Source organism: Sceloporus undulatus, chromosome 5 (assembly GCF_019175285.1).
Source record: "Sceloporus undulatus isolate JIND9_A2432 ecotype Alabama chromosome 5, SceUnd_v1.1, whole genome shotgun sequence".
Classification (NCBI taxonomy): domain Eukaryota; kingdom Metazoa; phylum Chordata; class Lepidosauria; order Squamata; family Phrynosomatidae; genus Sceloporus; species Sceloporus undulatus.
The window spans coordinates 29409797-29423323 of NC_056526.1; the positions used below are offsets into that span (position 1 = coordinate 29409797).

Sequence of the window (13527 nt, forward strand, 5' to 3'; positions counted from 1 at the left end):
ATTTACTTTACAGAAAACATTTGACATTGACGTGCCATTACAAAACATTGCCAGTAGATGGCAGGTTTTGACAGTTCAATTTACTTCACTCCAATTACTTCAAAGTGTGAGCAGATTCCACAGATTTTGGCATATGGGATCCATCTCTTGTTAGAGTTTACCAAATGGAGCTGGGTGCAAATAATATCACCAGAGGCTGCTGTAAATCTAGGAACAGGATGTCTCACCCTAGAATTTATTTTTGGTACTAAGGTCATGACACTTTCAAATAAAAATCCACATTTGTCCCGATTTTATTTGCTTCAGGAGCCCAATGAAGTGGGAGTCTTAAAAATTGTAATATATAAAAATAATGAACAGATTATTTTAGTGTGGATCCTTACATAAACTAATATGGAACCATTGGCTCACAAAGACAGGGATATTAGGAGGCATGGTGAAAACACAAGCTTTTCAGAAAATATTGTGATCGGGGAGCCCTAGAATCAGAGAATCATGGAATCATAGAGTTGGAAGAGACCATAAGGACCTTCCAGTCCAACCCCCTGCCATGCAGGAACTCTCAATCAAAGCATCCCTGACGGAGGGCTATCCAGCCTCTGTTTAAAGACCTCCAAAGAAGAAAACTCCACCACTCTCCAAGGGAGTGTGTTCCACTGTCCAACAGCTCTTATTGTCAGTAAGTTCCTCCTAATGTTAAGGTGGAATCTCCTTTCCTGTAGCATGCATCCATTGTTTCATGTTCTAGTCTCTGGAGCAGCAGAAAACAAGCTTGCTCCATCCTCAATGGGACACCCCTTCATATCACCTCTTAACCATCTCTTTTCCAGGCTAAACATACCCAACTCCCTAAGTCTTTCCTCATAAGGCATCATTTCCAGAAGAAAAATTCCATCCAGAGTAGGGCAGGCTCAGTGGCCTTGGCATGTTAGCTGGCTATTAAAGGAAGGGTTGATGAAAACAGAAAAGCAGGTGGAGCAAATTATCCTGCAGAAGGGTACAACCGAATGAGCTGTTGAGTAGCTCCCCCAGTTCTTTTCTCTTCCTTTTATAACAATAGTCGTGATGACAGGCTTGAAGCTTTGCAGGCAATCTCAGAAGCAGGGAATCCAGCAGTAGAAGTGGGTCTTCCTTAGCTTCTAGTTTCTGCTCACAACCAACACTCAGGGAGCTTGGCCAAAAGGAATGGCCTCTGACTGCATGCATATCCCACCCTGAAGATGATAATCTTAACTGAGTACAGTGTCTTGACAAAATGTAGTCCTGTGATTTTAACATCATCATATGTTTCTTTCTCCTGTATGTTTTTAACACCTTTGCCTGATGATGAAGCCAGTGGAACTTTAAAGCTTGCATTAGCTTATATTTTGGCATATTGGCTGGCCCAATAAAGATCTTGCTGTTTTGTGAATTTTGGATATTATTGTATTCATGGAGCTTGGAATATTTATGTTTTGGACTACATATTCTGGTGGAGAACATGAGATATACTCAAAAGAGACAATTTTTCAATGCTTTGCCAGCAGCATTGTGTGTGTATGTGTGTGTGCATGCACACCTTCAAGTCATTTGTCAATTATGGTGACCACATGAGTTTCATAGGGTTTTTTTTATCAGGTAATACTCAGAGGTGGTTTTGCCAGTCTCGTCTTCTGAAATATAGCCTATAACACCTATTATTGGTTGCATCCCTTCCAAGTATTAATCAGGGCTGGTCCTGCTTAGTTTCTAAAATCAGACAGAAACTGCTGTCTTTAGGGTAATTAGGCCAATTAGATGCAGAAAACACTGTATTTTAAATTGATTTGGCTTTTTTTTTTGACACATCACAACATACTAATTCTAATTAAAATGCATTAACTGGGAATTGTGTTTGAATTAAGTATGGAAAACCTTTTTCCACAGGAACATCTCTTATGGTAACTAATATCCACAAACTTCTGTCCCCTCCCCTAATTTTGGTCCCTGTCTCCCTGGTGAAAACTTTCTAGTTGTTCTCCTTTTCACCTCTTCTTAAAATAGTCTATTTCACATGGAAAATATAATCTGCCCCCCCCCCCCCGGGGGTTATTGTAAGGATCAAAACAGTTGGGTAATGAATATCAGCCTGAGCTTTTTGCAGGCGAAGAGGGATCAAACATTATTGTCTTTTTGTGACTTCATTTACATTCACAGAATTTTTTACACAATAGTTGCATATAAATAACTATCACAACACACATAAGGACTAAAAAATTGTGTGTCATGACAAAGCTAGGTTTGTATATCATTCCATGAATGACTATACTTTACTTCTTAGAGTGCAATTCTGTACATATCTATTAAGATATAAGTCCTCCTAGTTCAGTTGGGCTTCTTGTTGTGTGCCTTCAAGTCATTTCCAACTTATGGTTACCCTAAGGTGACCCTATCATGGGTTTTTCCTGGAAAGAATTGTTCAGAGGGGGTTTGCCATTGCCTTCCTCTCGAGCTGAGAGTATATGACTTGCCAAAGTCACTCAGTGGGCTTCTATGGCCAAGAGGGAATTCAAACCCTGGTCTCAAGAATCCTAGTCCAACACTCAGATCACAATAAATGGGCATAGGATTACAGCATTTGCTGATTACATGCAAGATGCCATTCCTCCTTTGAAGGCATTTACAGCCTGGTCCTGGGTGTGTTAATTCAGAAGTTCCAATGTATTTAATGGAACTTATTCCTAAATGTTTATAAGACTGCAGCTTTAAGCAAGTAGCTGCCTTTCAACATACATGAGGCAATGTTGAAAAACACATTCATGTGTGCTTTGCACACTTGCTGGGTTAGAATCACACTAAAGAAAGGGGTAGGGTAGGACCACTAGAGAAATTGCAAATGTTCATGCAGAAGCACTATCCCTGGCATTATTTTGGGCTTGTGATCTTTACATTCTAAGTCCATTTTGAGATGTATTATTGCACACATTTGCTGACACACCTTGAAAACTAACCCAATGAATGTTTTGCAATTTAGATACTGGATGTAGGCAAAATTCCATTTCAGCTCTGGAATTCTATCATGAACTTCACTATGAGCATTCTGCCTTCCCCTCGGGGCTAAACAGTGATAGAAGAGAGTTGGGTGGTCAATAAAAATGAGTAAAATGGATTAGTGAAGAACAAATTCCAAGGACAAAATAACCTGTTTTACAAGAACCAGATTCTGTGCATTACTCTACTGAAGACTAGTTTTTGTCATGTGGCATCAAATATTAGCAATTATCTTTTCAAATTTCAGTAAAACCAACATGATCCACATGATCCTAGACATGTATAGATAAGAATTTAAATTGGGAATGAAAACGCTGTGGTGGTCTAGATATTATGAACTCCAACAATCCCTTTTTGTCTAAGGCTTCTGGGAGCTGAGGTTTCACGCATTTGTAAGATCAAAGTTCACCCAACTTTGCATTAACCACTGGCTTTTTCATGTTCTGAAGATTCATATGCAGATCTTGGTTACAAAAAAACATGATGTGTACTTCGAGCACACAGCTTGAGATAAGCATAGTTCAGCAATGCTGTAAATCATAACATGCAGTGTTTTAAAAAGTTGTTTTTGACCACAATTCCCAGAATCCCCTAGCATTGCAAAGTTCTTTTCCAAGCTGTAGAGGTCTACTTCTTAGCTAACAAGGGCATGACATTATATAATCTAGTATCAAGTATTGACATTACTTTTTAATTATTAGTAGTAAATCACTTATTATTTTTTCACAAATTGATTTCTGTGAGTCATTTGGGGATATTAGAGGGACTTCCCTTGTAAGTTTAAGGGTATCGCTACACTGTACAATCGTAACAATTTGATCCCACTTTAGTTGCCTTGGCTTCAGCCTATGGAGCCATGCAATTTGTACTTCATTGAAGAATGTAGGTTTCTCTATTGTACCAGATCCCATCTGATCTTAGAAGTGAAGCAGGGTCAGCCCTAGTACTTAGATGGGAGCTGTTGTTATTGTTGTGTGCTTTCAAGTTGTTTCCAACTTATGGAGGCCTAAGGTGACCCTATCATGGGGTTTTCTTAGCAAGTTTCTTCAAAAGGTGGGGGGCTGTCATTGCCATCATCTCAGGCTGAGAAACTGCGACTTACCCAAGATCACCCAGTGGGTTTCCATGGCTGAGTAGGGATTTGAACCCTGGTCTCCAGAGTCATAGCCCAATGATTAAACCATTACAACATGCTGGCTATTACTTGGATGGTGGACTGTGAATGAATACAATGTGCTGCAGGCTACATTTCAGTGGAAGGAACTGGCAAAACCACCTTTGAGTATTTGTTTCCTAAGAAAACCCTTTAAAGTTCATGGGGTCAACTTAAGTCAACAGGTGACTTGGACATAAATATACATATACACATATCCTGTTGAACTACAGACTAGAGCTTTCTGCAAGAAAAAATTAAATTCTTCACCAAACTACAAATGTCAAGCTTCCATTGGATAGAGCTATGGTGGTTAAAAAGTGCTATAATTGTGTAGTGTGGATACCCACTAATTTCATTAAAATATTATTAAAAGTAACAAAAAAAGAAGATATGAAGAATGTGCTACTCTAAAAGGAACATGTAATATGCTACTTTCTAAAAGTATTACCTAACATGAATATGTTGTTGTTGTTGTTGTTTTTAAATAGTTCAGGTTCTAGTTTGGGAGAAAATATTATTTTGGAATGTGTACATTTGTTGTTGCTGTCAACTGCCTTTGAACAGATCCTGATTTATGGTGACCCTGTGGATGAGCCATCTCCAAGATTCCCTATCCTCCACTGCTCTGCTTAGGTCCTGCAAATTCATACCAAAATCATTAAAATAGAAACATTTTTCAGATAGTAATTTCACGATCTCCATTTACTAAATGGAGATAAAGAACCTTTGGCCCTTTTGATATTTCAGACTTCAACATCCAGAAACCCCAGCCAGCATGGGCAATAGTAGAGAAGTATGGGAGCAGCTGTCTAAAACATCTGGTGGACCAAAGATTCCTTAGACCTGTGATAGGAAGCAAACCTTGGAAATGGTCCAACCAATGGCAGCTTTGTGTCTGGACCAGATTGCAGCTGCAGGGTATGTGCAGGAATGTCTGTGCACGCACAAACAAGATTAAGACCATGGCAGAAATGAAGTTCAGTTTTCCTCTCCCAACTCACTTGGGTCTTAGCAAAGATCCTCTCCCACTGACTGTTATTTCGTAAACAAAAAGCAAGACGGAGTTAATGAAGTAATGTGCTTAAAGCATCATATCCAATTTGCTGTGAATTTCTATCCCTGGTTTATTAAACATTACAAATACTAGGGGGGAAAACTTAATTTCACAGTCAACACTACAATCATCCAAGACTCACAAAAGGAAAGTCAGTGGGAAGCAGCTCAGGAGAGTAAGAACTGATTCCAGTACAGTCCATTCTTCTTGGTTTTTAAAGCTTCAGGTCTCCTGATACTGGTTTTGCAGTACACACATTGCTGGTAACATCAGAAGTCATCAGACATCTTTGCTGCCTTCGACTTCCGTCACTTCTGCTGCTGTGATCTTTCCCAAAGTATTGCAGTTTAGGGAAGACTTAATGTGTAGATCTTAACATCATTCTCCCAAAATCTTCCTTGCATGATTAAGCACCTTTCTAAACATTTAAGTAAATTTATAAAAGACCACAACACAGATATTTTCTAAGGGAGGTAAACAAGAATCCAGGCAGTGGAATAGCAGAGAGTTTTATATGAACATTATTATTAACACTTCTCAGTCTTACAATTATTGCCCACATACTGTATAAGGTTTTGGGGCTTTGGTTGCTTTTAAAGTCTGAGATCCACTTCTTTTTCATCAAAGTTAACACTAGATGATCAGGCACTTAGTGTGGCTCACAGAGTACAAGTTTGTCAAACCTTGCCAAAGCACTGGAAAGAGTTTTGACATAACTTTATTCAGAAACCATTCTGTCTTCATCTCCCTAACATGGCTCCTACAGATCTCTACAGCAATGAATGGAGACATCAAAGTTGGAAAATACTTTAGTCTAAAACGGAAGAAAAGCAGCTGACAAAATTGTAGCCATTATTGCCAGTTCTAGTACAGTACGCAAAGTATGCTGGGCGATGTATAGTTTTCTATGGCCTCATTGTAGCCCACCTAACACCCCCCCCCCAAATATTTTGTGGGCCAACAAAGACACACACCCCCATAAATGTTTTGTGTGAGGAAAGGCCTCTCCTGGCCTGTTTCTCTGTCCACCCCCCTTCCCCCAGCAAAATCATATTGTGATACCAAGAGGGTATGAGGGAACTTTCTTTTTTTAAAAAAAAAAAAGTTTGAAATGGTGTGTTTGTGTGTGTGTGTGTGTGTGTGTGTATGCAATCCCCTTGGGTTCAGCAGGGGGCATGCACAGCCCAAGGATCTGGGAAAGTTGTCTAGACCTGGATTAAAAGTAGGAAAATAAGGCGAATGATCTTTGGTTTTGCTATGGAAAAGCAATACTGAGTATGAAGCTTTTAGAAAGCATTCTTGTCACAGATCTTGATAAACTAGTGCCCCATTCACACCACACTGTCATAGTGTTATTATTCCATTTTAATTGCCATGGCAACACCCTATGGAAACCTGGGATTTGTAGTCTGAGACCCTGGAGCTCTCTGGCTGAGAATTTGAAATGTCCCTCCCTGAACTGTCAATCCCAGGATTCTACAAGACAGAACCATGGTAGTTAAAGTGAAATAACAGCAGTATAATTCTGTAGTGTAAACAGGCCTCAGATCTTGAATATCAACCAAATCACCATATAAGAACCTCCTTGTGAGCATATAGTACTCACATGCAGCATAATATACAGAGAGAGACCTACACACACTTTAATGTGTGTAAAGTGTTCTTGCATGAACCAGTCACTTTATTCTATGGAAGAAAGCAGATCTATACATGCAGTGTAATGTACATTACTCTGCTTCCCTCAATCAATGGCATGCTACTGCCGTATGCATAAAAAACCCACATGCCATTGTAAAAAAATCAAAGCCATAGTTATCTTCTGCTCCTCTCTCTTCTCTGTGTATTATGACTTAGGCAGCAGAAATTGAATGATTTGTCATAGCAACTGACCCAATAAAAATAAAAATGGGCCCCTACCTGGAATGTATTTTGATTTTTCTAGAAACATCACAGATGTTTCTTTCAAGCCCAACAATATTCTACTTCCTCTAATAACAACAAAAACCCTTTGGCCTAAGAAAGCTAATTTTTTGTGTTTTGTTTTGTTTTTGCAGCTCCATAGTTAAAAATGCTTTACACCGGGTATTTAAACCTTTTCATGTATCTTTTCTACTTTCACAAACAATCTGTCTAGGTCATTCCTGATGTCTTCTAGTGAGCTCTTCACTGATTGCACATCATTCTCATTGGTCTCTATTTTCACAGAATAGGCAACTAAACTGTCAACGGCAGTCCTGAGCATTTTCAAATCAGATTCAGCCTGACCAAGAGAAGAACGCAGTTCATCAATGGAATCTTTTACAGCGGGGAGTTCTCCTAGATGATTCTCAGATTGTCCTGGAGGCTTTCCTTGATCCAGCAAAGCACGAACCTGTTTCTGGATATTATTTAGTGCCTCAGCATTACTTGGTAAGTCGCTCACACTTTTCCTCAATTCATCGATGTCACTGTACATGGAGAGCTTTGCTTCACCAAGACTCCTTACAGTATCCGTCAGAAAACGAACTTCATCCTCTAAAGTCCCACGAAAGGAGCTGAGGCCCTCCTCTAAGGCAACGATCTTGCTGTCATATTTGGAGAGAAGGGACTCCATCTCTTCCATGTGTTGTACAGATGGGGACATCAGAGCCTGAAGATTTTCTTCTACAGATCCAAGCCTAGATTCAAACTCTTCATTGCTCTTCTGCAGACTTTCTACATCATCCTTGGTGAGCATAGAGCTTTCTTCCAAATTAGCAGGTGGCCTGGTGTGCAGCAAGTCTTCACTGAGTCTCTTAATCTCATCAGGAAGATGTGCAATAGACTCTTCAGCTTTAAGAACTTTCTCTTGCAAAGCTTGTAATGAAATATGCTCAGTGTCAGCAGCCTCTTTGAACTTTTCATGCTCTTGTTTGAGGTTGATGAGTTCTTTGACTTCAGACAACACATCAGACTCCATCAGATCTATGGTACTTTGCAGTGATTCTATGGTCTTTTCTTTAGCTCTCATGGATGTTTGCATCTCATCAACAGCCTGTTTCAAAACCTGAAGTTCTTGTCTGTATGCTTCTGTTTCACCAAGCGAAGCCAACTTTCTTTTGACTTCATTGATTTCATCTTGGCTTCGTTTCTGAACATCTGTGAATTCAGCAATATTGTCATTTATAGACCGGGTTAACTCTGTTAACCTTTCTTCTACAGTGTTTTCTAGTGATGTGAAATCTCGTTCTCTAGCATCTTTGACAACATGGATCCCATCTGACAGATCTTTTAGGATTTCATTTTGTAGTTTCTGAAGAACCTCACTAATGCGATTGATCTCACTCTCCCCTTGCCGAACAGCCTTCTCAGTGACTTCTTGCTTTTGCTGAGCATTTTTCAGCATCAATTCAAAACCTCCAAATGAAGCTTGAAGAGAATGCAACTAAAAGAAAAAGAAATAAACATATAAGGTTTGGGGAAATGATCAGCAGAATTAAACTGCTGAATCAGGGCAACTTCAGTGGTATATCAAAATATGTGTCACCTAAGCAAAGCTAGATAAGTTACTTTTGGGGCTCCAGTCCCCAGCAATACCAGCTGTCATTACCCATAGCTAGGTGAGATGGAAGTTTTCATTCCAAAATAGTAACATTTCCAAGCTCTGGACCCAAATACACTCTACACTCGGCCTTATATACATGCCCCCAAGCAATATAATTCAGTGGTTCACAACACTTTGAGAGGTCTTTAAATAGAGTCTGAATTGCCATCTGTTGGCGGTGCTTTCATTGTGAGTTCCTGCATGGTAGTGGTTGTACTGGATGGCCCTTGTGGTCTCTTCCAACTCTGATTCTATGAATCTAGTATTCTACTTGTAGAGCTGTGAGTACTTGACAATGTCTAAAGTTGCCACCAGCTCATTTTTGAAAACTGATTCCTACACCACAGTTTATCCCATTCAGCAGGGTCTGCTAACCCTCTGCATATAATTTTCAGAGGGGACTGGGAGGGTTCCCATGGAAAGAAATAAACAGGGAAGCCTGTCCATGCTTTTAACTTTTCAGCTACACATCTCTAAATACGATTCCACTTCATACACACCAAATGACTATAGTGTTTCAAACGAATAATTACATGACTACAGTCAAAATATTAATATTTTCAGTTGCCAACATCCAAAACCAAAACCCCTTTTGTTAGCATGTAATCTGAATGCACAACATTTTATTCAAGAACATAAACAAGTAAACTGCAGTTCAGACAACCTCAAAATCCATTTGACCAGTTCAGATTAATTGGCTGTGTGTGTATTTCTCTCAAGTTATGCATGCTACTCTGTATTCATAGTAATGGACTGGTACCAAGGTTTCTCCTTTAACTAGCAGCAATAAGATATAATAATGCCACCACTGATTGTTACTGGAACAGAATGTAGATTTTTCTATCTTGATTTTTTAAAATGCCACACTGGCTTGAAACAAGATGTCACTGTGGGAACATTATGGCTGCTATCAGCCTCAGAATATCTACAAGCACATTCCTTTGCAGGAGGTAGAGGTGGAAGACATTAAGAAAAAAACACTTTCACAGCCAATATCCATTTCATGCACCAGTAGAGGAAGCTCTACGCCAAGTACAAGTCTATAAACTCCATTTTAGTAACAGTTAAATAGATCATTGAGTTAAATGATATCTATTAATCCCTTTTAGCTTGGCAGCTAAATGTTATTAGCCCTGATCAAAAGGGCAATCTGAAACACAGTGGTGCAGAATACGTTATACCTTAGTAAGCCAATTTTTTACTGAAGAAATATTAAGTTTCTTTAACAATCTTAAAGTATGGGGGAGAGTAGAAGGTGCTAGAGCTTTTCTGACAACCTCAAGCACTTTATATGAAGGGCTATCAATAATGCCAGTTCTGGCTTTAATACAAGCAAGTCCGTTGTTTATGTTGTATAGAATTAGGAGAAAGAATGAAAATGACTTGTGTTACACAGAAGTAATAAGGATGGTTCCCATAGCCAGATGATTGGGACATGTTTTTCAGAATGTGTACATGTTACTGTTAGGGTCTACGCATTTCAATGCTATATTCTCCATGTACAGTAGTAAAATATCCAACGGGGAATTCAATATTATAGGTTTGAAAGAAGCAGAATAAACTGTTTGCTTGCACAACAGTGCTAAAAGTACTGATGGGACAGAGAATTAACCTCTATTCGTGAGAAGGATCAGTTTCACTTCTGAATTTATTATATTACATTTTACACAGTTATGTTTTATATTATATTAAATGAGAGCCAGCATAGTGCAGCAGTTTGACTGGGACATTGGGAAACCAGGTTTTGTATCCCTGCTCAGCCATATACCCTCAAGTAGTTTTGGTCTTATGGCGACCCTATCATGGGGTTTTCTTGCAAGATTTGTTCAGATAGGAGTTACCTTTGCCTTCCTCTAAGGTTGAGAGAGTATGACTTTCCCAAGATCACCCAATGGTTTTGAATGGGAATTCAAAAATACTACTCTTCAGAGTTGTAGTCCAATATCCAAACCATTACACCGCACTGGCTTTAAAATGCCCAAAGTCTGTTCAACTGCTGTCTTGATCCTACTTTCCTGGAAGTAAACCACACTGAAATCTGAAATTTACTTATGAACAAAATCACACTGGCTTTTACTGTTTGATTTACTACACTGGGTGTCCCTCAAGAAAGAAAATACAGGTTGAGTCTTCCTTATCCAGAATTCCAAAACCAGAAATACTCCAAATCCATAACTTTCCATGTGGATGGCTGAGATAGTGGCACTTTTGCTTTTCATTGGTTCAGTGTACACAAACACTGTTTCATGCACACAAGTTATTTAAAATATTTTCTATAAAATTACTTTCAAGCTTTATGTATAAGGTGTATACAAAACATAAATGAATGTCATGTTCAGACTTGGGCCCAGTCTCCAATATATCTCATTATGTATATGCAAATACTCAAAAATCCAAAATCCAAAACACTTCTAGTCCCAAGCATTTTAGATAGGAAAAACTCAATCTGTAATAAACTTTCTTTCCCATGGATATCAGCCTACGTTTGTAGCCCAGTGAAACCTTAAGGTCAACCCTTTATCTGAGTGACAGCAATGGATTCACTTCCCCATGAAAGGACTGACTGCAAACCAGGTTGTTATTTATATAAATATATAAACATATAAATACACACACACACACACACACACAAAAGACTGGCAAGGGTGAGAGTGTTCCCCTATCAGAATTTGGCTCCAAAGCATGTTAAAATTATTAAATCAGAAACAATGTATAGTTGAGAGTGCAGCAAGGAGGGCAAAAAGAAGGTTTTGCCCCAGAGTAAGAATTCTGCCCCAATGACAGTGTCAGTCTCCAAGTTTCTAGCATGTTTGTAGCACCTAGCATTGTAGTAACTTCAAATTTCAGTTCAACATTTAGAAATAATTAAGCATCCAAAGAAGAAAGGCCCCGAAATTATCAAGCCAACAGAAACACAACAAATGTAAGAGGTGTAGTGTGTGTGCCTTTAATGCAGCCTTTCTCAAATAGTGGGGCGGGCCCCCCAGGGGGGGCGCGAGGCTCTGTTATGCAGAGGTGTACTTATAACAATTTTATAGACAAATGATACTATTTACAGTCGCGCGGGGGGCGCGAAATGTTTTCTTCTTCCTAGGGGGGGCATGAGAGAAAATAATTGAGAAGCACTGCTTTAATGCGTGTAATACTCTAAGGTGGTTTTCTCAAAAATATCCTACAGCATCTGTTATTCGTTGTCCATGCAAATACTACCTAGGGATGACCCTGCTTAGCTTCTAAGATAAGAAAGGATCAGTTGTTGGTATAGACAATTTTCAACCCCATTCTGCCATGCAGGAACTTTAGGAATGACTCCCTGATTGAATCCATTCATCTGGTATGCGGTCTTCCTCTCTTTCTACTGTCTTCTACTTTCCCCAGCACCATTGTCTTTTATAATGAGTTGCACCTTCTCATGATGTGGCAAAAATAGGACAGCCTCAGTCTTGTCATCTTGGCTTCCTGGAAGTGTTCAGGCTTAATCTGTTCCTGTCCACTGTATCCTTGGCACTCTTCTCCAGCGCTACATCACAAATGAAGTTATTTTCTTCCTATCTTGTTTCTTAATTGTCCAGCTCTCACATCATAGAATCATAGAGTTGGAAGAGACCACAAGGGCCATCCACTCCAACCCCAATCTGCCATGCAGGAACTCACAATCAAAGCACCCCCAAGAGATGACTATCGAGCCTCTGTTTAAAAACCTTCATAGAAGGTGACTCCACCAACCTCCGAAGGAGTGTGTCCCACTGTCAAACAGCTTTTACTATAGAAAGTTCCTCCTAATGTTGAGGTGGAATCCCTTTTCCTGGAGCTTCCATCCATTGTTCCGTGTTCTAGTCTCTGGAGCAACAGAAAACAAGCTTGCTCCCTCCTCGATATGACATCCCTTCAAATACTTAAACTTAATCTACTTAAAATACTTAAACAGGGCCATCATATCATCTGTGAACCATCTTTTCTCCAGGCTAAACATCCCCAGCTCCCTAACCCTCTCCTCATAAGGCATGGTTTCCAGACCCTGTTTACTTATGGCAACCCAATACATTTCTTAGGGTTTTCTTAGGCAAAAAATAGTCGGAGGTGGAGTTCCTTGCTCCATCCTCAATATGACATTCCTCCAACTACTTAAACTTAAACAGGGCCATCATATTACCTCTTAACCGTCTCTTCTCCAGACTAAACATACCCAGTTCCCCAAGTCGTTCCTCATAGGGCAAGGTTTCCAGACCCTTCACCATTTTGTTCACCCTTCTCTGGACACTCACCAGCTTCTCAACATCCCTTTTGGGTTGTGGTGCCCAGAACCAGACACAGTATTATTCCAAGTGAGGCCTGACCAGAGCAGCATAGAGTGGCACTATTCCTCCCCTTGTTCATACATGGTTATGAGGAACACACTGGCTTGGGCAATTCTGACTTGAGTGTTCAGCTGTATATCTTAACTCTTTAGGATTTTGTCTAATTCTTCCATAGCTGCCCTTCACAGCCTGACCAAAGCTGAACAGAATGATACTATGACTTCTCATAGGATAGAGGTGAATCAAATATTAACAATAACAATAATAAAGTAGAATTCAAAGAGATAGCCATGTTAGTCTGTAGAATCAGTTATGTACAGAGATCTTGTAGCACCTTTGAGACTAACTGAAAGAAAGAGGTTGGCAGCATGAGCTTTCCTAGACTTAAGTCTGAGGAAGTAGAACTGAAGAAGTCTGCTTCCTCAGATGCTTTTTACAGATGTATCTG

At 39.6% G+C, this 13527-nt stretch overlaps 1 protein-coding gene across 1 annotated transcript in view; it reads right to left on the reverse strand.

Moving 5' to 3' along the window:
* Positions 1 to 5267: 5267 nt before the first annotated feature.
* The window catches only part of CKAP4 (cytoskeleton associated protein 4), a 9432-nt gene continuing 1172 nt past the window's right edge, over positions 5268 to 13527 (reverse strand). The window contains exon 2 of the mRNA XM_042470506.1: positions 5268 to 8622. Coding sequence (XP_042326440.1) covers positions 7306 to 8622 — 1317 coding nt within the window. The 3' untranslated portion in view covers positions 5268 to 7305. The remainder of the gene's footprint in view (positions 8623 to 13527) is intronic.